We start from the raw sequence: 27139 nt of genomic DNA on the forward strand, positions 1-27139 counted from the left end.
GCTGGGCCAAAAGCCTGGAATTTCTTCCCTAATGGCATTATTATGTGTTAACCCACAGCTGGTGGACTGCAGCAGTTTAAGAAGGCAGCTCATCCCCATCTTCTCAAGGGCAACTAGGGACCGGCAATAAATGCTGACCAGCCAGCGATGCCCACATCCCACAAATGAATAAAAAAAACCAATTTGTTGGACCTTGTATGAGTCCAGTATTCCACGATTTGGTTTATTATTTTGCAATTGTGTCATGTATTGGAATTCAGTGAGAGATGGTTGATATACTGTGCTGCTCCTAAGGCCGGAGTAAACACTGTTGGGATCCTATGACCCAATGTCACCAGGACTTGCTAGATTTGTGGAGAGGAATTGGTTACATGAGGCTATCTTTTGCAGGGTCTTTAGATGCATCAATGTTGAACATTTTGTGGCACTGCTTCTGTTGTCTCTGCTGCCGTGGGATTATATTTATGTTGATCCTGGCTCAGACCAGGCAAAGGTCCATCCAGCAGTCATTGGCTCCTGTCATGTCATGTGTGATTTTAATGTCTTTCCGGCCCCTCAGTCTGGGGGCGAGGTAGTCGAGGAGGTGCCAGTGTGTGGAGCGTGGGTGCTGCACTGTTGTCCCTTGGGTGGAACAGTGTGTCGGTGATTATGTTTGTGGCATTTGGCCAGGAGAAGGACATTGTTGCAGTTCTGCTTCCCAATTCCGTCTTTCCTGATTACATCACCCCAGCAGTCAGCACTTTTGCTGACACTGGCCTGGAAGTCACCAAAGACAATTAGTTTTCCACTGCAGGCACTGTGAGAGAAATTAGTCAATGATGAGGTAGAATTTCTCCTTGATCTCAGCCGCTGCATTGAGTGTTGGCGGATATGCAGTGAATCCTGCGACATACTCATTCGGAGAGTGGGTGAATCGGAGTGACATGAGGCGTTCGTTTTTTCCACATGGGGGCGTCTCTTTGAGGTCGTCCACCAGTGTGATTTTGATGGCAAAGCCGACTCCATGGATATGGTGCTCTTCTTCGGCCTTGTCCCGACCAGAGACCTTGACCAGACCAACATCCCCAGCATCGTCAAACTGACCACCTTTGATTGGCTACAATGGGCTGGGCACATTGTCCACATAACCAACACGAGGCTCCCCAAGCAGGTGCTCTCCTCCCAGCTCTGCAATGGTAGGCAAGCCCCAGGTGGAGGGAGGAAGTGCTTCAGTGATGCCCTCAAGGCCTTGCTGGGGAAGTGCGGCATGCACAGAGAGATCTGGGTGTTCACGTCCTGAAGGTGGCAACGCAGGTCGATAGACTGGTCAAGAAGGCATACGGCATGCTTTCCTTCATTGGACGGGGTAATTAGTACAAGAGTTGGCAGGTCATGTTGCAGTTGTATAGGACTTTGGGTCGGCCACATTTAGAGTACTGTGTACAGTTCTGGTCGCCACGTTAGCAAAAGGATGTGGATGCTTTGGAGAGGGTGCAGAAGAGGTTCACCAGAATGTTGCCTGGTATGGAGGGTGCTAGCTATGAAGAGAGGTTGAGTAGATTAGGATTATTTACATTAGAAAGATAGAGGTTGAGGGGGGACCTGATTGAGGTCTCCAAAATCATGAGAGGTATAGACAGGGTGGATAACAAGAAGCTTTTTCCCAGAGTGGGGGCCTCACTTACCAGTGGTCACGATTTTAAGGTGAGAGGAGAAAAGTTTAAGGGAGATATGCGTGGAAAGTTCTTTACGCAGAGGGTGGTGGGTACTTGGAACGTGTTGCCAGCAGAGGTGATAGAGGCAGGCACCATAGCTTTATTTAAGATGCATTTCAACAGACACATGAATGGGCAGGGAGCAGAGGGATACAGATCCTTGGAAAATAGGCGTGCGATAATGGGAACTGCAGATGCTGGAGAATCCAAGATAATAACGTGTGAAGCTGGATGAACACACCAGGCCGAGCAGCATCTCAGGAGCACAAAAGCTGACGTTTCGGGCCTAGACCCTTCATCAGAGAGGTTTGATGTAGGGTATAGGCCCGAAACGTCAGTTTTTGTGCTCCTGAGATGCTGCTCGGCCTACTGTTTCATCCAGCTTCACACTTTATTATCTTGGAAAATAGGCGACAGGTTTAGATAGAGGATCCGGATCGGCGCAGGCTTGGAGGCCCGAAGGGCCTGTTCCTGTGCTGTAATTTTTTTTGTTCTTTGTTCCTGCAGACACCTGGGAATCACTGGGCCAAGGCCATCCAAAGTGGAGGAGGAGTGTCTGGGAAGGCATCAAACACCCCGAGACTTGCCATCGGGTAAAACAAATGGAAATCAGGCGAAAGCAGTGAAAAATGTGTGCTACTGCACTAATGCCCCACCCACCCCTTCCCATGACCACCAACTGCATGTAACAGAGCCTGCAGAAGTTGTATCAGTCTGTACAGCCACCTACAGACTCAACCTGACAGTGAGAGAGTGTCAGAGATAATGGGAACTGCAGATGCTGGAGAATCCAAGATAACAAAGTGTGAAGCTGGATGAACACTGCAGGCCAAGCAGCATCTCAGGAGCACAAAAGCTGACGTTTCGGCCCTAGACCCTTCATCAGAGAGGGGGATGGGGTGAGGGTTCTGGAATAAATAGGGAGAGAGGGGGAGGCGGACCGAAGATGGAGAGAAAAGAAGATAGGTGGAGAGGAGAGTATAGGTGGGGAGGTAGGGAGGGGATAAGTCAGTCCAGGGAAGAAGGACGGGACAAGGAGGTGGGATGAGGTTAGTAGGTAGGAGATGGAGGTGCGGCTTGGGGTGGGAGGAAGGGATGGGTGAGAGCCCAAAACCAGCCCAGTTCGTCCCCTCCCCCCACTGCACCACGTCCCAAAACTAGCCCAGTTCGTCCCCTCCCCCCACTGCACCACACAACCAGCCCAGCTCTTCCCCTCCCCTCACTGCAGCCCAAAACCAGTCGAGCCTGTCTCTGCCTCCCTAACCTGTTCTTCCTCTCACTCATCCCTTCCTCCCACCCCAAGCCGCACCCCCATTTCCTACCTACTAACCTCATCCCAACTCCTCGTCCTGTCCGTCTTCCCTGGACTGACCTATCCCCTCCCTATGTCCCCACCTATACTCTCCTCTCTACCTATCTTGTTTTCTCTCCATCTTCGGTCTGCCTCCACCTCTCTCCCTATTTATTCCAGTTCCCTCTCCCCATCCCCCTCTCTGATGAACGGTCTAGGCCCGAAAGGTCAGCTTTTGTGCTCCTGAGATGCTGCTTGGCCTGCTGTGTTCATCCAGCTCCACACTTTGTTATCAGTGAGAGAGGGTCATCCTCGTCTGTGAGGGGCCGCCAATGATGATGATCAGTATGATGCTAATCTAAATACAACACATTGTATTGGAAGAGAAAAAGTTTGCAAATTTATTGGGGCCAACTCTGGAGAGTGGGACTATCAAAGTGCTGAAATACGCCGCGCGAGGTACCAAGCAGTGATTTATGATTCTTTGGTTCTAATTAAAAGCAACTGAACAAATGGGCCATGAAAGATGAAAACAGTAGGTTTTAGAAACTACTGAATTAATCCATTTTGTTGATAAGACGCTTTGTGCTTGACCAGCCCAGTTGCATTATTTATGTTTCAGAATAGTTTTCAGGACTTTATTAGGTCTCAAGTAATTTAAAAAATTACTTCAAAGCTGAAGTATTTTTTGTGACAGTATTGCTGTTAGTGTTTTTGTTTCAAGAGAAGGTAATGTTTAGCCACCTTAAAGTTAGTTTTAATGATTATTTAGCCCCCGCTGAGCAAAGCTAGAATGACTGTGAAATGTGATGCCTTGGTGTGGCTCAATAGTGGACAAAAACCTGTAACAGCCCACAGGAATCAAACTGTTTAGATGTCAGTGATAATGGGAACTGCAGATGCTGGAGAATCCAAGATAATAAAATGTGAGGCTGGATGAACACAGCAGGCCAAGCAGCATCTCAGGAGCACAAAAGCTGACATTTTGGGCCTAGACCCTTCATCAGAGAGGAGGATGGGGTGAGGGTTCTGGAATAAATAGGGAGAGAGGGGAAGGCGGACCGAAGATGGAGAGAAAAGAAGATAGGTGGAGAGGAAAGTATAGGTGGGGAGGTAGGGAGGGGATAGGTCAGTCCAGGGAAGACGGACAGGTCAAGGAGGTGGGATGAGGTTAGTAGGTAGGAAATGGAGGTGCGGCTTGGGGTGGGAGGAAGGGATGGGTGAGAGGAAGAACAGGTTAGGGAGGCAGAGACAGGCTGGGCTGGTTTTGGGGCAGAGACTGCATCACACACAACCAGCCCAGCTCTTCCCCTCCCCCCACTGCATCCCAAAACCAGCCCAGCCTGTCTCTGCCTCCCTAACCTGTTCTTCCTCTCACCCATCCCTTCCTCCCACCTCAAGCCACACCTCCATTTCCTATCTACCAAACTCACCCCACCTCCTTGACCTGTCCGTCTTCCCTGGACTGACCTATCCCCTCCCTACCTCCCCACCTATACTCTCCTCTCCACCTATCTTCTTTTCTCTCCATCTTCGGTCCGCCTCCCCCTCTCTCCCTATTTATTCCAGAACCCTCACCCCATCCCCCTCTCTGATGAAAGGTCTAGGCCCGAAAGGTCAGCTTTTGTGCTCCTGAGATGCTGCTTGGCCTGCTGTGTTCATCCAGCTTCACACTTTGTTATCTTGTTTAGATGTCAACCTTGGGTCTGAAGCCAGCAGATTCAATTTGCACTCTGCAGATCTGAGTAAAATCTCGCCTGACATTCCTGTCCTAAGGGACTGCCGTGCGCTTGTAAGTGTCATTGTTCAGATGAGACATTGAATCAAGACTGTCCGCTTTCTCTTTTCTCTCAAAAAATGTCCCACAGACCTGTGCTTCGATGATTTCTCCCTTGTGTCCTGGTTAATATTTATCCCTTAACTAACAATATCAATGATGTGGAGGTACTGGTGTTGGACTGGGGAGGACAAAGTCAGAAGGTCACATGATACCAGGTTATAGTTCAACAGGTTTATTTGAAAGCACAAGCTTTCCGAGCACAGCTCTTTCATCAGGTGAAGGCACCAGCTGGGCCAATATTTAATGCCCACCTCAGTTGCACTTGAGTTGGTGGGACTGCATTTGCAGGGATACTCGGACGTAATGCATTGGTGTGTAAAGACCAAGAGATCTAGGTCAATAGGCTAATGCTTTGGACATGTGTTTGAGTCCCACCGAGGCTGCTGGCAGAATTTAAATTCAGTTAATAAAACAGCAAGGTAAAGCTGGTCCTGGTAATGGTATCTATGACAACTGCCATTAATTGCAGCTTAAACCCATCTGGCTCACTTGTGCCCTTGGAGGAAGGAAATATGCCATCCTTGCCTACATGTGACTCCAGGCCCATGGCAATTTGGTTGACTTTTAACAGCCCTCTGAAATGGCAAGCCAATCAGATTAGGGATAATAGGGAGATGGGAAACAAATGCTGCCTTTGCCGGTGACAGCCATATCTCATGAAACTACGAGGTGTTAGAAGAAGTGATTACACAGAGAGAACACAGAAAGGAAAGGGAGCAGGAGTCGTCCATTCAGCCCTTTGAGCCTTCTCTACCATTCAGTAAGATCATGGCCGATCGTTAAATTCAAATCCCCCATTCCCATTTTCTCCCCATTCCCTTTGATCCATTTAGCCCTAGGAACTATATCCATCGCTATCTTGAAAATGTTTCGGTCTCAACCACTTTTTTGTGGCAGAGAATTCCACAGGACCATCAATCCCCAGGTGAAGGCATTTCTCCTCAGTCCTAAATAGTCTACCCATATCCTTAGACTGTGAAGAAAACAAAAGATGCTGAAGATCACAACAGGTCAGGCAGCATCCCTGGAGGGAATCCAATTAAGTGTTTCATCTGATGAACAGTCATTTCGACTCAAAATGTTAGCTCGATTTTTCTCCATCGATGCTGCCTGACCCAGTGTGATCTCCAGCATTTTTGTTTACTGTACAGACTCCAGCATCTAATTTGCTCCTCCTTATACTGATTGATTGATCGATTGGTTGATCAGTCCATTAAGTAATAAACTTAATCACATTATTGGCTGGGCCAGCATTCATTATCCATCTGTAATTACTTTGAGTAGGGGTTGGTGAGCTAATTTCTTGAACTGTTACAGTCGTGCTGTCGGGGCGATTGTAATTAGGAGGGCCTGAGGTCAGGGAAGGAAGGCACTGCAGAAAAACGTAAGTCTGATACAATTACAACACTTAAAAAGCAGCTGGATGGGTCCATGAACAGGAAGGATTTAGAAAGATATGGGCTAAAAGTTGGCAAACGGGGCTAGATTAGTTTAGGAAATCTGGTTGCCACGGGCAGTTTGGGATAAATGGTCTGATTCTGTGCTTGTACATCTGTACAGCTCTTTCTCCTTTTATTGGGTTGAAAGAAAGACTTTAAAAGAAACTCTATCATTGCTGGTCACAAGTCATAAGTAAGGAGAGGAGGTCAAAAATAGGCAGCTAAAGGTACAAAATCAAAGCACTTTCTGATGTTAAAAAAAAACCTTGGTATATGTTGAATGGCCTTCCAAATGGGTTTGTTGTGATCAGGTTTTTATAGTGAGGCACTGAAAACAGATCTCTGGACACAAACAGGAGCTTTCAGGATCTAGGAGTCATAAAATCATAGAATCCCTACTGTGTGGATGCAGACCATTCAGACCATGGCAACCCTCTGAAGAGTATCTCACCCAGACTCACTCCCCTACCCGATCACCCCACATTTCCCATGGCCAATCCACTTAACCTGCAGATCTTCGGACTGTGGGAGGAAGCCGAAGCACCTGGAGTAATCCCACACAGACTCGGGGAGAATGTGTAAACTCTACACAGACAGCCACCTGAGGGTGGAATTGAACCTGGGCCCCTAGCACTGAGAGGCAGCAGTTCTACCCACTGAGCTGCCATGCTGCCTAAAATAAAGTATTTTTGTCACTTAACTTTAAAATTGTGAGCAAGTTGACATTCGCATCAGGGCATTAACCACCTTGAGGTAAGTTTAAAAATGTTAATTTTTGTTAATTTCACACAGGCTGTTGCTTGCAGATATAAATATATTTTCCAAAAGAAAAGATTCATCTTTAAGCATTCCCTAAAACCACTGTTTAATCAGTTTCTGGCTCCTCGTGCTGTGAATAAATTTGTTTGTCCACATACTGTAGACATTCTAGAGATAAAAAGGCATCAGATCTTGTCTCGTTACAACACTGGTGTGACTATGGCAACCGTAACTAGCTTTGAGCTCTCTCATCTGACATTATTTTTATGTAAAGAAATACGTTTCCTTCAGTGAAATAAAATAGAATATTCAGAAGCTGCTCTCAACTCAGTAACAAGTTGGATCGAAGGCACACGTTCAACACTGCAGAATGTCCCAGGGTGCTTCAGTAAAGCAAGAACAAACCAAATTTGACCTTGAGCCACACAAGAGGTAAGTTACTAATGAGGTAGTGTTTAAGGAGCATCTGAAAAAAGGCAGAGAGAGAGCTGGAGAGGTTTTAGGATGGAATTTCAGAGCTCAGGGCACAAGCAACTGAAGGCATTGGCAAAGTGATGAAAATTGAGGTTGAGCAAGACGACAGAAAGGAAGGAATACAGAGATCTCAAATGGTTGTAAAGCAGGAGAAGGTTGGAAGCTCATGGAAACTAAGAGGGCTGAGGCCTCTCAGGGATTGGAAAAGATGGATAGGGGTTATATGGACAGCAGAATTTGAGGCCAGCTCAGCATTATGTCAGGTGGAGGTGAGGAGGCCAAACAGAAGGATGATTGGAGAGTCCAGTGTAGAGTAATAAAAGCACGGGGAAGTGGAGGATGTGTGCCAGAAGAAAAGAAGCAATGTCAATGTTTCAGTCTTAAGTCAGGTGCATACACACAGGCCTTTCCCAAGTAATACCATTGAAATTCTGTCAGAGAGTAGGTTCCAGGCATCTCATAGTGCCTAAGATGGGACAGATATTGTTTGTTTCTCACCATGATGCCAGTTCCATCCCAACTGCATCTCATGTCTGCTGGTTGATTGTGTCATTGCATATGGCATGGAGGAATGTTGTCTTGGGCCACATATTCCCCTCTTGTAAGCTTCCCAATTCCCTCCATACTCAATGCACACCATGAGTGAATCATCCAAATACTAAAACTGCAGGATATCAGCCATCAGATTGGTAGCAGCCTCCAATACAGTACAGTAGGTGTTCTATACTGTAGGAGGTAACATTTTTAAAATGAGATGACGAACCAAGGCGCCATCTGCCCTTTCAGGTGGATGTGAAGCTAATTCATAGAAGAGCAAGGACATTTATTTCTGACCTTCTGACCTATGTATATATATCCCTCAACAACAGCTGGTCATCATCTTATTGCATCAGATCAGAGCTGACTGTGTGCAGATTGGCTGCTCCAATTCCTATATTACAGCAGTGACAAAGAACGTGAGAACCAGGAGCTGGAGTAGGCCATTCAGCCCCTCCCCTGAGTCTGTTGTGTCATTTGGTACAATCATGGATGTTGTCATCTTGGCCTCAACTCCACTTTCCTGCCCGCTCTCCATAACCCTTCAGCCTGTAACTAATTAACAATATGTCCATTCCCTTTCACTATTTATTTACTTGTTGTCACGTGTATTTTGCTACGGTGAAAACTGTTGTATAGTGCTGCCATTCTCCAGCGCCATCATAAAACACAGAAAAATAGTTCAAACATGGAACACAAAGACAGCAAAATAAAGAAATAGTGTCCAACTTCACAGTCCTTCTTATTCAATGCTCTGCCAAGGATCTGTTGGTCACCCACAAGTCCCCCTTGCCAACTCCATCAGCACTGGAATGAAAGCTGCCAATCTTTGGCAACATCCTGCCACCAACGATGTGCCTGCCACTATGAGTCCTCGTCAATGTGGACATCACCGACATCATTGGGTATGGCACTGGTCAAAACGCAACTCCTCTGCCACCATGAGTCAGCTTGGGCCCATCTCACCGACGCAGTCGCTGCAGATTCCGCCAAGTCTCGCACTGGGCCCAAATGCGCCCCTGCCGCAGGCAGGAATGAATCAGCACTAGGACCGCCCCATCAATGCAGAAGCACCGGGTTTTGGTTTGAGCCAGCGCTGGGGCTCCCTCGCTGATCGCCAACGTTATGGCCGCGACTGAACTCCTCAACAAGAGGTAAGTAAAAGACAGAAAAAAGAACAACAAGGAGAAAAATGAGGGGACCAGGGAGGTGGGGAACAAAAGAAAAGAAATAAAAGGGAAAGCAGATGGAGCGAATGAGCCCTGGGCCTAGGAGCTCGCGTCCACCTCCATCTTCCTGCAAGGCTCGGGCTTAAACTAATTCAATGTTCCAGCAACAAGTGCACACTGGGTAAGTCAATTCCACAGATTCACGACCCTTTGAGAGATGTATTTTCTCCACATCTCTGTTTTAAATCCGCCGCCCCTTATCCTGAAACTGCGGCCTCTCCTTTCAGGTTACCCCACGCGAGGAAACATCCTTTCTACCTCTACGCCCATTTCAGCTGTTTTTCTCACTGCCAGCAAAGCGCTGCAAATTGTCCTGAGATCACGAAAGCAGATACGTCACCGCAATTTGACCTCTTTTTATTTGCTCATCGATGTGGAGCCAAGGTAAAATAAGAGAATGAAACCCATTTTCTGCATTGACCCCAATGTCACATGCTGACACACATTTTACTGCATGGAAAGCAAAGCCTGCAGGATTATTTTTTGCAGAAAAGCTTGCAGCAAACGATCGCAAACGCCTGTTATACAGCCCTCCTTTATTCATTCATATCTTTTTGTGTGAACCAATTTACAGTCGGTAACAGAGAAGGGAACATGCGCTGTTTTACTGTTTAAAATATCAAAACTGCTCCCACACCTGCCCTCCCTGTTGTGTATTTCACATATTCCAGATCTACCCATGGAAAAGTACTGGTTTTTAAATGTGCAACGGAATTAGTTAAAGTTTAAAAATATCTCCATAAGCATAAAATGTCTGCACAAATGCTCGCAGCTTTATTTCTAGTCTTTTTGCTACTGACTCTGTTTGCTTCACTCTGAATCCACATTCAGGCTTGACTAAGCAAGCACAGCGAGTATAGATCAGATACCAGACTTGCATCATTAAACACAGAGCAATTAAACCATTGATCCAGAGCATCAGTTGAGCCCACATTTACTTTCAAAAAGAGAAACTTTACCAAATATACATTAAATTTATTCACAGAGATGGCATGTTTGTCATGTTTGCAACTCATTGTTGAAACTTTAAGAAGATTTTCTAAAATGAAACACAGGGTAGATTCACTTACATTTAGGCACACCTTATTGGCCAGGTGCAGTGGTGCTAAGCTTGTTGTTTGAGTGGAAGGATACCCTGACAAACATGAAGTTTGCTTAGGCTGGCATTTTAGTTGTTGTAAGAAAACTTAATGAGCTCTGAGATCATCATTGTAAAATCTATGTGAAATCTAGGGATTGTGTGGCCCCTCACTGTGAAACCTTGCCCTTGATGTTCATCAATTTCATTTCCTGGCTTCATAATTCCCAGTTTCTGGCTCAATTTTCAGCTCACACAGTGCTGCATAGATGTTTTGTAGCAGCTCTCTGTCATTATTCCTGAAGAGATTGCTAATACAGTAATAGGCACATCATTGTGTATAGTCATTATGGACTCAAAACCTTGGGGCTAGTAATAAGTGTTAATGTTGTTCACAAATGACTATATTCATCCCCCTTTCATATTGATAGGGTCTTGAGCTTCAAACACATTTATAACAGATTGTGGTCTTAAAAACACATGCTTACAATTTAAATGTGATTCTAAACAACAACACAACCTCTACTGTACCAGTGCAAAGGTATATACAGATATTGATGCATAGAAGTATAGAAGATAAGAGCAGCAGGAGGCCACTCAGCCTTTTCAGCCTGCTCTGCCATTAATTGCGTTATCATCCAACTCAATAGCCCAATCCTGCTTTCTCCCCATAACCTTTTATCCCTATTGCTCTGTGTGCTATGTCTAGTCGCCTCTTCAGTGCAGTCAATGTTTTGGCATCAACTACTTCCTGTGGTAATGAATTCCAGAGGTTCACCACTCTTGGGGTGAAGAAATGTCTCCTCATCTCCATCCTAAATGGTCTACCTCGAATCCTCAGACTGTGACCCCTGGTTCTGGACACACCCACCTTCGGGAACATCCTCCCTGCATCTACCCTGTCCAGTCCTGTTAGAATTTTATACGTCTCTATGAGGTTCCCCCTTCATTCGTCTGAACTTCAGCGAATTTTGGTCTCCTTACTTGAGAAGAGATATACTAGCACTGGAGGCGGTGCAGAGGAGATTCACTCGGTTGATTCCAGAGTTGAGAGGGTTGGATTATGAGGAGAGACTGAGTAGACTGGGATTGTACTCATTGGAATTCAGAAGAATGAGGGGAGATCTTATCAAAACATATAAGATTACGAAGGGAATAGATGAAGTGGAGGCAGGGAGGTTGTTTCCACAAGCAGGTGAAACTAGGACTAGAGAGCATTGCCTCAAAATAAAGGGAAGCGGATGTAGGACTGAGGTCAGGAGGAACTTCTTCACTGAAACGGTTGTGAATCTGTGGAATTCCCTGCCCAGTGAAGCAGTTGAAGCTACCTCACTGAATGTTTTTAAGGCAAGACTAGATAAAATTTTGAACAGTGAAGGAATTAAGGGTTCTGGTGAATGGGTGGGTAAGTGAAGCTGAGTCTCAAAAAGATCAGCCATGATCTTAATAAATGGTGGGGCAGGCTCGAGGGGCCAGTTCTGATGTTCTTATGAAAACAATCTTAGCCTACTCAATCTCTCCTCATATGCCAGACTCATCATCACCGGAATCAGCCTGGTAAACCTTTGCTGCATTCCCTTGGGAGACCTTAAATGTTTGGGGGACCTTACACTAGATTGGAATTTTGTCAGGAAAGTAATGATGTGTAGACAATGTTATTCATGCACAAATTAGCAAGCAAAATCAAATGATTCAGAGGGGGTGAATTGCAAATATCTTCAACCTACCTGTTGATTTGAATTGTTTCATCATTTGCTTCTAGAAACACAGTCTTATTCTTTACCTGTTTTTTAAGAACTGACTGGATTTACACATTGATTGCCCAATTAAATAAGAGGACAGGTTATCAGCTCACATTACCAGCAAATCAAGTGTATGTTAAATATTCTTAAAATATTTACGCGAAGAAGAGCTGTGAAATTCTTCTGAGAGCCCAGGACAATATTTATCCTTCAAGTAATATCACTAATAATCAATAATTATTTGGCCATAACCTCATTTTGTCCTTGAGGGAGCTTTCTGTGCACAAATTGGCTGCTGCATTTCCTAGATAGGAATGTAAGAAGTAGGGGCAGGAGTGTATTATACAATTCTTTAATCCCGCTTCATCATTGATTAAGGCCATAGCTAATCCTTGAGCTCAACTTTAACTTCTGGCTTGACCCTCTGATTCTGTCAGCATATCGACATCTATTGATCTCAGTCTTCGGTCTGCTTAATACTGATCATCCACATTGTAACAGCGAATACGCTGAAAACAAATATACTCCTTGGTCATCTGTAGAGCACCTGGGGATCTCCTGAGAGCGTGCAAGAAGCTTTGTTAAGTGGAAAGGCATTGATGGGGGTGAGCTATGCCTGAAGAAGCGTGCAAAATTAACAGCAGCTTGCTTTTCCAGGTGGAGGTTTGATTGCTCGGATGTGAAAGTCCTGCCGTTAGACAGTGTGGATTGTGCATGGACAACTGCTACGCTGCAGCAAGCATGTTTGTGAACAATATTTATTTTTACTGAAAATCTACAACTTGTTTTCTAGGACCCTAACTTACATGGAAGAAAAGACCAAATACTTGTTTTAGACAGATGAACTGGAGATCAAATTATAGAACACCTATCAATTTAACAGCAATATCACTGGTTGCACAAACTGGGCACAGACTGCTGAATTTGTCTGACCTAAAATGGGTGCAGTATATATTGACATCTACCATATCAAATGATGCATTATTATTGAAAATGCTTATCTTGGATGTTATTCAAATATTCAAAATTAGTTTCGTCAAATTCCTTTCACATATATTTTGTTGGAGACATAGTGACTGAAAGCCAACATTCATCAGACAGGGAATCAAATACCCATTGTACATCCTTCCTCATATTAAGATTAAGATTAGGGTGCACTCTAACCTAAACACTAATCCTCATTTTAATTCTAATCCTTACTCTAACCCTAACCCTGTAGGTTAACCTGTTGGAACTTGTTTTACAAATTACACCCCGTTCAAATACTCATGGAACCAAAATAAGAAGGAAGAATTCCAGATGCTGGAAATCTGAAACAAAAACGCAAATTGCTGGACGAACTCACAAGTCCGGCGGTATCTATGGAGACAGAGAACAGCTGATGTTTCAGGTCCAGTGACCCTTCTTGAGAATTGATAGTAGCTAGAAAAAGGGATAGTTACGTTGAAGACAGGGGATTGAGGATGTAGAGGGTTTGGAAAAGGAGTGAGGGGATAGGCAGAGACAGAAGCCAGAGAGAGAGAGAGATAATGACTTTAGGGAGACCAAAGCAATTGGATTATATTGTGCTTTGATAAAGAAAAACTGATAATGAGGACCATAAGTAGGTGAAAACAGCTTGGCTGTGTTGAAAGCTGTCATTTGAACCAAGCAGAATTATTTACAGCATTTCAGGTTTTGTCAATGTGTAATAAAGAAAACTTAGCCCATCGTTTGAATACAGTGATTTTCCACAAAGTGCAAAGAAATAATGATCAGTTAATGTTTTCAGGATTCATATTTGTCAGGACCAGGAAGAACTACTCTGCTCTTCATTGAGATGATGCCATGGAATGTATTGTATCCAAATGCAAGGACAGGCAGGAGGTCATTTCATCTTACCTAAAAGGCAGCATCACTGACACAGCAGCATTTCTTCAGTGCTGACACTGGAGTTGTCAACATTCGAGAAATTCAGATGGCATTTGGGCCTACAACTTGGAGACAGGGAGCAAGAGTCCTATTCACTGAACCCCAACCACCCAAGGTCAGGAAATGGTAACTTAGGAATAGGTATAGGGAGTGACTGGAGGCTTACTGGAGTGTCCAAGTGAGGGTGTGAGGACAGGGCTTGGTGGGGCACTAGTATTCCTCTTTCCCCATGAGGAGCACTGAGCAAGATGCCTTTCTTGTGGAGACAGCAGCTCACCTGCTCCATTTCACTTTTCAAAAATTATGCAGTGAATTTAATATCTAAACCGGTCTCCCAAATGCAACAAGGAAAGACTGACTGAAATAAATGAATGAAGCTCCCTATCTCTCTAGGACATTTTGTTGCGCCAGAATTTAGCATGGGAAGAAAGGCAGTATGTGTGTGTGTGTGTGTGTGTGTGTGTGTGTGTGTGTGTGTGTATGTGTGTGTGTGTGTGTGTGTGTGTGTGTTATGGGCTCTTGTTACCTTCCCTATCTTTAAGACTTTAATCATACTTTGTGAAATCTCCTTTGTCTGTTTTGGGAATTAATATTGAGATCAGTATTGTTAAATAGATAAACATCATTTATTTTATGCTTGGGTTTTCTGTGTGTCTGAAGTTAATAATTGACTTGTACGGATTTCTGTAGCCATGGTGACTTATTTTACAATAGTTTGTGAGAGTTTCTTTGTAGTACTAATGTTTACCTGGGGAAGTTTACAATTTATGAAGGTAAGCCAGTATGTTACAAGCTGTATTGGAAATTTCAAGACTTAGATTTTGTTTAGCTCAGTGGAAACATGTAAAACTAGAGAGAGAGGCTTTCTTGTTGGCTTTCCTTTGCTGTGGGGCAGTCCTGTGAAGTCTCAAGCAGCAGTTTTGAAAATTAGGTGAATATAGTAAGACTAGATTACCTTAGAGTAAGGTGTTGGTGATAGTCCCAAACCAGAAGTTTTGTAATAAAACCTGATAAGGTTACTTGAAGTGGAGTACATTTAAGCTCAGGTGTATGATAGCTCCAGGAAAAATCTATCACATTTCTAGTCTAGGAGTTAAAGTCATATACCAAAAGGCTCTCAAGCATTTGGGAGGACAAAAAAATCCTTCTGTTGTGAGTACTTTACAAGTGCTATTTTTAGCCACTATACAAGGGTATATTTTCAGACCTTGTAAAGCAGTGTTTTGGTATTAATGGAATTATACTTTATTGCGTTTAAAAGGTTTTAAGTAAATAATTTGGTTTATTCTGTTTTGTCTTTGTTGCTTTTAACTAACAAACTTCTATTTTGTTGTTGAAACAAAATCTGCAACATTATGTGTCTATGTTTCACTAGAGAGAATTTGTAAAGAAGTGTTTTGCGATTAATATGATTTTATATCTTTGTTTAAATATCTTTGAATACGTGTAATAAATAAGTAATCTGGCTTTTCTTATTTTATCTTCATTTATTTTAGTAAATAACATTTCTTTGGTTGTTAAAACAAATCTGAAACATTTTGTGCTTATGTTTCAGTGAAAGACTACTTCATTAAAACCAAAATAAAGCAAAATACGATCTATCAGCCCAGGTTTAAGGATGGGATCAGACTTGTCTAATAATAACTGAGCTGGGTTCATAGAAACATAGAAACATGAAGTAGATCATTCAAGCCCTCGAAGCTGTTAGATTTCACAGTAAGAATCGATATGGTCATGGCTGATCATTGAGCTCAATATCCTATTTTTGCCCTCCCCACATGTCTCTTGATCCTTTTAGCCACAAGAACAATTGTTATCAAACCACAACAACAACTAAAACAAAGTTGTTGGAAAAGCTCAGCAGGTCTGTCAGCATCTGTGAAGGAGAAAGCAGAGTTAACATTTTGGGTCTGGTCACCCTTCCTCAGAACTAATGGCGGCTGGGAAAACGTCAGTTAATATGCAGAAAATAGGGAGGTGAACAGGCGGGTAGGGAGTAAACGATAGGATAGAGCCCAAAGAGAGAGAAAGACAGTTGAACAGACAAAGGACATTATGTTTCTTCAAGAAAGAAGTCTTGTGGTTTTTTTCTATCAAACCACAAAATGTCTTTCTTGAAGAAACATAATGCTTTGGCCTCAACCTGTTTCTGTGGTAGTGAATTCCACAGCCTTACCATTCTCTGAGTGAAGAAATTTATCTTCCTCCCAGTCCTTAAAGGCTTACCCCTTCTCCTTAAGCAATGATCCCTGGGTTTGGTCTCCCCATGCTATCAGGAAGATCATTACTGCATTTAACCTGTCAGAATGTTATAGGTTTCTCCCTAATTGCCTTGAGCTAAATATCACTAGGCCATTTCAAATGACAGTTAAGATTTAATCACTTTTTTTAGATTAGAATCCCTACAGTGTGGAAACAGGCCCTTTTGCCCAACAAGTCCACATGGCCACTTGCAGCATCCCACCCAGACCCATCCCCCTATAACCCACACACCCCGAACACTACGGGCAATTTAGCATGGCTAAGCCACCTAGCCTGCACATCTTTGGGCTGTGGGAGGAGACCGCAGCACCTGGAGGAAACCCATGCAGACACAGGGAGAACGTGCAAACTCCAAGTAGACAGTGACCCAAGGCTGGAATCGAACCCAGGTCCCTGGCACTGTGAGGCTACCGAGCTAACCACTGAGCCACTGTGCCAACCCACTTTGTTGCGGGTCTGGAGTCATATGTAAACCAGATTGGGCAAGGATAGTCTCCTTCCCTAGCACTGAACCAGATCAGTTTGTCTTTGCAAATGACAAGTTTTTTTTTTCAAATTTAGGATTTTAATAATTGAATTTAAACTCCACCAGCCACCATGGTGCGATTTGAGCACATTAGCCTGTGGGCCTAGATTATTAGTCCAGTGGCATTACAACTTTGATATACAAGGTGTAGACTTGGATGAACACAGAAGGCCAAGCAGCATCAGAGGAGCAGGAAGGCTGACGTTTCGGGCCTTCAGAAAGATTTTGGCCCGAAACGTCAGCCTTCTTGCTCCTAAGATGCTCTTGGCCCGCTGTGTTCATCCAGCTCTACACCTTGATATCTCAGATTCTCCAGCATCTGCAGTTCCTACTATCTCTGAAACGAAATTACAGCTGTATTCGTCAATTAGCACATATTGAGCAGCAGCTTCCTCATGGTGCCCGTTCTAACATATGACGGGAGGTTGTCCAAAGAAAGCCAAAGAAAACACTTGCTCGCTAACTTCAATTCCTGAATGACCATTGCCTCTGGAACTTGAGCACACAAGGTTTAATGGATTTAAGATATTTGTGTGTTGCATCTCACTACTCAACTGAACAACAGCTCTGTCAGAATATCTCTCAGACACTGAAGAGCCAGGAAGCAATCCATCATTTTAACTGTGTTGTCACAATCTTCACCAACAAAAACTAAACTGGAAAGTTAGAAACGAATTCTGTGATAATGGGTCATAAGGTTAATAAAAGCAGCACAGACTGCACCTGGCAGGACTGTACTTTCATTTAGTTACATCTCAACATAGCCAGAAAGTGCAGCAAAGTTACTGTTTAAAAAAACACAACATAAATGGCTGGAGAAGGATTTTAAATTGGATTTTCTTTTGAAAAAAATCCTGCATTTAAACAGCACCTTTTCTGGGCGCCAGGTCAACCCTGTGACCTGTAAAGTTGATGGTGTATTTTTAAAGTCTAGTCACTACTACAATGTTAAAATCTCTGCAGCCTGTCTTGTACACAGCAAGATCTCACTTACAGCACTTCAGCAGTGCCAAGTAGAGCGCTTTAATGATGCTGTTTCCAACTCTGTTACGAGGTCAAGCTAATGGGACTGACTGCCTCCTGTTATACTAATCGCAGAGTGAGGAAAGGAAATGCATTTGGAAAGGCACAACAGATTTGCCAACTAGCACTACATTTCCATTTTCCCCACTCACTCATCAAACTGCTCGTAATTTAGTTTGAAATTGACAATCAAGCTCACTGTTACAATGTTTAAAGGTTGTGTCAGGGTGAGAATTATTTTACTGTGGCCCAGATTTGCACCATGACTGAGAGTTTTCATGCCATGGCAGAAGTGACAGAAAATTGACAGAAATTCCAGCCCCAAAATAATGCGGGGTAAAGATATAGTTAATGCTAGTTGTCTTTTACTTAGGATGGGGCATTGTAAGACTAGTGGGCACATTTTTCAGGTGAGAGGAGTGAGATTTAAAAAAGGCATGAGGAGCAAATTTTTTACACAGAGGTTGGTTTGCATGTGGAATGAATTCCTAGAGGAAGTGGTGGATGTGGGTACAATTACAATATTAAGAAGACATTTGGATAAGTACATGCATAAGATAGGATTGGAGGGATATGCGCCAGGAGAAGGCAAGTGGGACCAGTTTAGTGGGAGCAAGAATGGGGGTGCGGAAATGGGGCAGAGGGGGAGTGGTGGTGGGGTGTAGTGATGTGGTGTTTCATGTATGTGTGTCTTATGGAGGCAGATGGCCAGTTCAATCATCAGCTATCTCTAGTGAAGTGGAACTTCGGTTGTCCTCCAATGTGAAGCCAAGGTATAAGCCCTGGGAAGAACAGGCCAGAACTTCGTGAAGAATTTTCTGAAGAAGTGTCAAGGCCCGAAACATTGACCTTCCTGTTCCTCTGATGCTGCTTGGCCTGCTGTGTTCATCCAGCTCTACACCTCGTTATCTCTGAGCTTTGTGGATTTGTTTGGATAGACAGATTGCTCCATTGGAGAGTTAAGGTTCCACATTGGAATACTGCAGTAATACACCTCCTGGCTCCCCAAAGTCTGTCCGGGTTTGGGCTTGAGCTGTCTGTGGGGATGAGGGATTCTGAGCCATTGAGGGTGGAGAGTTGTGAGGATTTATTTTGCTATTTTTACTGAATGTCAACAGAGTGCCTGTACACCAGGTCAGGATTGCACAGGGCAGCCCTTCTCTCTTTTCTGGTGTTGCCCAAAAGTTTTCTAAGGAACCAGGCCACCTAGGAACTAAAATCCAGCCTCCTGGGCCACAATTTCCGGCTCAGATTTATGCAGCCTGCAGTTCTTTCGAATCTGCACGCATGGGAACCATGAAGCGAACATCAAGGCTTGTGTACTTGACAGAATCATAGCACACATGTGAATCTTGGCTGTGGACACTGCAGGGCCTCAATGGCAACATGTTTCATTATCCTAAAACAAAGAAATGTGGATGCTGGAAATCTGAAACAAAATTAGGAAGTGCTGGAGAAACTCATCACGTCTGGCAACATCTGTTCAGAGAGAAACAGAATCCTGAAGAAGTGTCACTGGACTAAGAGATTAACTCTATTTGTCTCTTCACAGATGCCATCAGGCCTGCTGAGCCATTCCAGTCACTTTTGTTTTTGTGTCATACTTCATTCACTCTTTGTGCATTGAAACATAAAATATTGGAGCAGGAATAGGCCATTCAGCCCTTTGAGTTAGCTTCGACCATCCAGCTCAGTGCCCTGCTCTTGCTTTTCCCTGCATGCCCTTTGATCATCTTAGACCTACCTCATTACTTCTTAAAAGGAGTGACTTTTCAAAGGTCATTGACTTACACTGACTGCAAGCTTGGCATTTCCCGGTTTTTGAATAATAAATGTTGTATTCAGTTCCTCCCAATCACTGTATCTGAGTGTCAATGTTCTGAGATCTTTCAACTTCTCGGTCACATCTCTGATGTTGACTGAACTGGCACCCTTTCAGCTGTTCTTCCAGTTGCCTGCTCCTGAGATCTGGGATTCCCTTTTATAAACATCTCAATGTCTCGGCTTCCCTAATCTTCCCTTCTACTCATCCATAAAAAAACTTCTGTCTTTGATCAGAATTTGACTATGCACTCCCATGTCTCTTTGGATAAATATAAGTCTCTGTTTGAACATGCTTTCGAGAAGTACGCTTGGATATACAGCAAGATCGATAAGGCGCTATATAAATGCAGCAAACGCAAAATACTGTGGGTGCTGGAAATCCGAAACAAGCACAGAGAATACTGGAGAAACTCAGCAGCTCTGGCAGTATCTTGGAGAGAGAAACAGAGTTAATGTTTCGAGTCTGGTCTGAGTTTAGAAGGATGGTCAAACCTGACTTGAAATGTTGATGCTGTTCCTGTCACCACTGAAGCTGCTGGATCTACCGAATCTCTCCAGCATTTTCTGTATGGATGCAATTTGCTGTTGTTGCTACATCTCACCGGTATGCCTCAAAGTTAAGGCAAAATTCTGAACAAGAAGAGAAGTCACAAACGTGTGCATTTCTTGATTTGAAATTAAAATGAAACAATCCTCAAAGGTACAGCACGCACTGCAGGTCTCTCACTTACTTTCCGAATCCCTCTTCCTAAATCTTCTCCGTAGTTCGTCCCCAGAATTTCAAACTGCACATTTGGATTTCCACCGTGTTCTTTAAATTTCAGGAAACCAGTCATCCCAATCACTTCACCCTGAAGAAAAGGTCATGATTTGTATATTGATGCATCATTTCGTAATAGTACAAAAAGAAAACATGAAATCCTGCACTAACAACATGTTACGACTTGGAATGGAATAAAATGTAAAGTTGCAATAATCTTATTGGACCATAGATCTTTCATCACAGCGAGGTGACTGGCTATGGTTTAACCTGAGGGTCACCACACTTCTGACAAGGGGAGATGTTGAGAAGTAGAGTCCTTCGTGGTATCTCAGCTGGAAGTAAACCCAGGCAGTTTGTGCGCTTCTGCATCACAAAGCAGGTACAATAGGGGCGTTTAAGGGGTTTTAAGACAAGCACATGAGAATGCAAGGAATGGAGGGATATGGACCATGGGCAGGCAGAAGGACTTAGGTTAACTTGGCAACATGTTCAGCACACTATCATGGGCTGAAGGGCCTGTTCCTGTGTTGTATTGTTCTATGTTTTCCGTTCAAAACCAACCATCCAGCCAACTGCGCTAACCAGCAATGGCAGATGATGAAACTTTTACTCAATAGCAACCTGGAACAGAGAAGTGGCCTCGTGGTGACCATGTGGCCACTGTTATCAACTGTCTTTGCCTGGCCTGGCTTACATGTGACCCCAGGCCCACAGAAATATGTTTGAGTCTTGACTGCTGTCTGGGCAATTAGAGATGGGCAATAAATGCTGACCCAGCCAGCAATGCACACACCCTGTAAATGAATAAGAATAAAACTCTTTCTATTGAAAGTCATAAAAATGGCAATGATGAGTTTTGTTCATGCAGCATCTGATAGTACCTTCTTGATAGTCTCTAACATGGAGTGTCCACCTTGCCAAGGCTTGGAGTTCTTCCGGATGCATGTCAAGCTGGCCATACTGTGCCATTTCCGATCCTCCAACTTCTTGTGAAATGCATTTGCCAGAAGTACCACGGTGTCATAGATGTAGAGGTTGGTGATCTGTGCATGTTCCAAGCCTCAATATTAACATTTTGCAAATCAAGGCAAAAAAAAACACATGGCCTACTCAAGCAACTGTGTAGGGACAAGTCCAGACAATGATCTCAGTATCAGTGGAGGAGTATTCAAAGATAATTTGTGTTATTTGTCAAATCAATATTACTGAGAGATACATACTAAACCAACATTTGGATAGATTCAGCACTAATTGCCATGTTTCTCACAGGTAACACAATTGCATATAGATTACAATGGGTCATAATATATAAATCCATCCAAACCCAATCTCAACTCTTTTCAAACCAAATAACAATGCTAGGTCTGTTGAGAAGGCTGGCTCTTAAAAACCATGGGGTCACTGATCATTTCAACAGGGTCAGAAATGCAAGAGAAGAGTGCACCCATTTCTTGTTCTAATCTCTGGTCTGATAAAACTGCTGAGGACTCCAGTATCCCTCTGAATAATGTAGAAGCATTGACAGCTTGAATTAGGATGCTATTTGAATCCTGCTTCCTTGCTAATATGAAGCTGTTTCAATCTTCTGTTATTAGCGGAGACAATACAGGCCAGATGTTGAATTAGCTGACCAATTCATCAAGCTGGCTTGGTTTATCATTACTGTACTCATAATGCCAAGTTACAGCAGGAAGTAGTGAATTACTTGTCCATCTTATAATTTAAACATTGGCGGTACACAGCCTCTTTCTAAGAATAACTATTATAAGATAGAATATGCGAATAATTTGAGGCACAAGGGCTGGAAAGTGTAGCATGCTTGGGATTATGGGATTATGGCTCCACTACTGATTTCCTTCACACCTGTCTGAGTCTTGTGGACTCATTCATTGACATTGATCTTTTTGGCAAGTCAACAGCTCCAGCTTTGTTTTATCAGTGACTGCGGGGATAGCAGAAGGAGAAATAGATGGGTCATCATATCAAGATTTCCTGAGTTTCTAGGGCAGGTTTTTATGTTCTATCCTTGAAGCAAGATGGGTTAATGATATTGCAATCTTATAGTCTGGGACAATGACATATTTTGTGGTAATGGATACCTTGGTGGTCACAAGTGTGCTTGTGTAAAATGATTACCAACAGCAACAAACAGCTCACTTGTAGTAGAGTAAAACGTCTGCCTGGCAGAACTGTCACGATGCAATAATTAACGAGAGATAAGAAAGGAGACATTAGGGCAGGTCACTTGTCATAGAGATAGCCCTTGAGTAGCACCTTAGGGGACAGAGGAAAGTGCAGAATTGATCCAGTTTTGGGGAGAGATTTGCGTGGCGTAAGTCCCTGATGGCTGAAGATCCAACTCTTTAATGGGGAGGCAAAGGACTGTACGATATACCACGGAAATCAGAGTTGGAGGGAAACAACGCTTTTAGAGGATCGGAAAACATCAAGATACAGAAAGGACATTTGAACATGAGGATGGAAATGATAGAATCTAGGCATTGACAGACCGGGCACAAGCATCGTTTGATTAATGGAGGAGAGTCAGGTAAAAGAGAGTTGGTACACATTAACTTAAGGAGATAAACAATTTGGATAGGTCAGCTTTCATGGGGGGTGTAAAAGGAGAAACGTAATGTTGGGAGAGCATTGTTATAGCTGAGAATGGAAATCACCAGACCATGAATATGGCATGAATGTGCCAGAGGCATCATTATGTGATAATGAAACTGGGGACATTTTTGGCCTCATCCTCAGAATTATCATGGCAATTATGGGAGCCTACAGAATTTACACACCATGGGCACCAAAATAATTGTCCTAATTTGTCTTAGAGGCTGCTCAATGTGGATGACAAATGAAATTGTGCTTGTATAAATCATGCATTTTAAAATTTGAATTGCCCTCACCTGTCTGAGCGACCAAACTAACTATACACCCTGATGTGAATGAACAGGAGGAGGTAGTTCACTCTACTATAACATTCTATCCTTTCCTTCATTTAACATTGGCAGGTAGATGTCTTACCAAGTGAATACCATCAGTTTGAATATTCACTGGAGGCTCAAATAGCTACCATCATTCCTTTAGGCTGAAGATTAATTGGAATTATTGCAGCTCATAAAGTATCTGGATTTGTGGCATCTAATGAACTATCCTGCTGCTTAAACACCTTTGAAAATAAAGTTTGTGTTATATTCTTCTTTTTCCCGTAACGGAGGTAACTGATATCACAGGCTCTAATTAGAATCACATAATTTATTACAGTTTTTACAGTGCTATAGTAAATAGTGTGATTCTAATTAAATTTCATTTCCATGACCTTTTAATAGCATTCTTGTTAATTTGCCAGACAACCTGTAGCAGGTCCATCTTTTCAGAATTGTAGGATATTTTGTAATGGAAAATATTTTGTTTGGAGTTTATCCGTTTATCTGTTTATCAGTTACATGAAGCAATCACATTACAGCATTTCAAAAATTACTGTTCTTGTAAATTAAATTCAGTATCAAAACAATTGCCTGTCTTTTGAAACTGGAGGTTAATTAGGTAATTTGGAGAAAAGAATGGGCCAAAATACAAGATAACAAGGTATAGAGCTGGTTGAACACAGCAGGCCAAGCAGCATCTTAGGAGCAGGAAAGTTGACAGTTCGGCCCTAGGCCCTTTATCTAGGCCCAAAATGTCAGCTTTCCTGCTCCTCTGATGCTGCTTGGCCTGCTGTGTTCATCCAGCTTCACACCGTGTTATCTCGGATTCTCTAGCATCTGCAGTTCCTATTATCTCTGGCCAAAATACAACTTGTGTTACAAGGGAATCAGTAACAAAGTGTAAGGCTCCTGCCTCAAGATATTTGCAATCTATTTGAATTCATGGAGGTAGAAATTTTAAAAATTGCATTTATTGCAAAAATATACCGAGGCTATAGATAATTTCAAGAAACATTGATACTTTAAGCTGAAAATCATATGTTCCGTGCTAAACGTGACAGCTCTCTGGTTGGGAATCTCAAATGACTGAAAGGTTATGGAATTTGGGGCTGCAATAACCGAACCCATGACCACTTTCATCCAAGAGGAAGAGGCCAGAAGATACATGGGGGCACAGTATTTGCAAGTTCCTCTCCAAGCCTCTCTCCACCCTGATTTGGAAATGTGTCACCATTCGATCAGTGTCACCAGTTCAAAATCCTGGAACGCCGTCCCTAACAGCACTGTGTGTCTACCTACAGCAAATGGACTGTGGTAGCTCAAACAGGTAGCTCACCACTCCATTGGGTAATAAATACTGGCCCAGCCCAGCGATGCCACTTCCAATGATGGAAGAAACAACAAGTCAAATTGATTCATTTATCTGTCCATTGCTATCAGTCCGACATTCCTTTCTGCATTTTCTTTGATGTGCTTAGCTCTGGAATGATTTACTGATACTTTCTGGTGCGTCACTGTCCATTCCACATTTCTCTTTGCCACTCTAAAGGTGTATCTTATTGTTATTAATATGCCATCCTCCTCCAGCCCCAACAGATCTCAGCACTTTCCTAGTTTTAGCCTCAATTTGCATTACTCCATCAGCTCTCTATCTCTTACTTTCCCTTTGGATGCCACAACACCTATGCCTTTGATCCCACTGTCGGTTTCCAGTCTTAATATCTCGCTGTGTGGTCGATGCCAGATCTTGCTTGGGGTGTGTTGCTATTTTAGAAGCAGGTTGTTGTTTTACAGTTTAAGTAACAGAAGTTTTGGACACAGAAAAGGATTCAAGATTGTTTTAGAAGTGGAGAGAATAGTTTCCATGTGACATCTTTAAATTCTTAAGTTTCATACATTTAATGTGGGATTTTACTTGTTCATTCATTTCGAATTATGAAAGCCAATCAATGTGTGCCAGATATGCAGTCCACACACCCATAAAGTTGCCTTTGACAATTTAGTCACACATTATAACTCAATATAGCCATTATAATTAATCCATGGAATAAAATAATAGGAATGATCTCAGAATAAATGTGCTTTGAGTGGAAAGTCTCACTCACAGGAGCACATTTGTAGAAATTGCAGGTGTGATAACAATTTCTCTTTGGAAACATGGGAAATAAAAATTTAATAGAGATTTTCTGTTGCTTACTTCTGGACATTGAGAATCCCAAATGCGAGAGTAAAACTATTTAGTCTAACCTCCCTTACAATCTGTCATTCTATACTTAATTATAAACCAATCTGCTGATAGACATTTATGTGTATGTATCTAATTATTTATGATTCTTCTAGGCTGTAAATGTATCTGGACATACATTTTTAAACAAACACAAGCAGAAATTGCTGGAGAAACTCAGCAGGTCTGTTAGCATATGTGGAGAGAAAGCACAGCTAACATTTTGAGTCCAGTGACCCTTGTTCAGAACTGATAGCTGCTGGGGAGAGGTGGTTTTTACACTGATGATGGGATGGGAAGAAGAGAGGCGAGTGGCGAGGTGGAGGTGGACCTTACAGAGACAGAGAGAGAGAGAGAGAGACAAAAAGGGTAGGCCATCAAAGGATTTGTTGATACTAGGCCGTGGAAGGAGAGAAGCTAGCTCAGCGATAATGAGGACTATGTGTGCTTGAAAAGGTGCTGGAAGCAATCCATTTCATGACAAGACCTGGGATGCGGGGGTGAATACTCGACACAGAAGGGAGTGTTCATGCTCTTAAAATTGTTAAACTCAATGTTGAGTCCCGAAACAGAAGGTGAGGCGTTGTTGCTCCAGTTTCCTTTGAGCCTTCCTAGAACATTGCAGCAGGCCTGAGACAGAAATGTTGGTGTGGGCACAAAATGGTGTGTTGCAACTGCGTTTGTAAATGTGTGTGATTGTGTATATTATGTGTGAGGTTGTGTTTGTGCGGGCATGATGCGGACACACACGTACTCAACATTCAGAGGACAAAACAGCACAGCGACAAGGAGAGCATCACATGTAATAAAGGAATATCTTAGCACCAGGATGTTTAATTTTAAAATGTATGATGCCTGATGATTCAAAATAGTCTTACCTCCATGTTATTCTTGTAAGGGTCCTTGGGGTCGCACAGCGATGGAGAGATTCTGTGCTTCCCACGAATACAGCTGTGAGTGGTGTTTAAGGACAAGGGAAAAGTCTGCCGAATGATTGTCAATCTCCCAACTGACCGCCTCACCAACTCCTGGACATCGCCATCATTTAACTCCTGGGAAATTGCAGAAATATCTTCATAAAAAGTGTGTCGTTCAAACCGTTATTTTCTTCACTTTTTTGCATCATAAAAATCACACTCCTCCATCATTATTGTATTGAACCCCCACCTGGGAGTTAGTTAATGGAAGTGTAGACCACTCAGCAGGTTTAACACAGAAACGGTAGATAAAGTAACCATAGATTATAATGCAGCAAAGGTTTGATCCTATGCAGCAATATCGCATCATTTCTGTTCAGTAATTATACTTACAGTTTGTAAGCTCGCATCTGAATGAAGCTTTGGCTTGATAGAAACCTTTAGCCAAGACTCTGGGGAGCAGAGTTAACATTTCATTTGATCCCTACAGCACTTAAGCTGGAAGTACTTAAGGCTGACACCCTCTGCTGAACAGAAAACATTTCACTCTCCAATACGTCCATCATTCAGGGATTGACAATGCTAATACTTGGCAAGCAACAAATACAAAAACATCCACAGTGGAATTGTCATTATATTTCATTTCTCGAGCAAAACTCATTTTCAATTATTCCAA

General features: G+C 43.0%; 1 protein-coding gene across 3 annotated transcripts in view; it reads right to left on the reverse strand.

Annotated features, from left to right (window-relative positions):
• The window catches only part of grid2 (glutamate receptor, ionotropic, delta 2), a 961209-nt gene that overhangs the window by 233635 nt on the left and 700435 nt on the right, over positions 1-27139 (reverse strand). For all 3 annotated transcript variants that reach the window (XM_059650188.1, XM_059650127.1, XM_059650148.1), the window contains 3 exons: positions 26425-26598; positions 21274-21435; positions 20361-20480 (listed from right to left, as the gene is read on the reverse strand). In XM_059650188.1, the coding sequence (XP_059506171.1) occupies positions 20361-20480; positions 21274-21435; positions 26425-26598 (456 nt within the window). The remainder of the gene's footprint in view (positions 1-20360; positions 20481-21273; positions 21436-26424; positions 26599-27139) is intronic.

This window comes from Stegostoma tigrinum, chromosome 1, assembly GCF_030684315.1.
Source record: "Stegostoma tigrinum isolate sSteTig4 chromosome 1, sSteTig4.hap1, whole genome shotgun sequence".
NCBI classification, from domain to species: domain Eukaryota; kingdom Metazoa; phylum Chordata; class Chondrichthyes; order Orectolobiformes; family Stegostomatidae; genus Stegostoma; species Stegostoma tigrinum.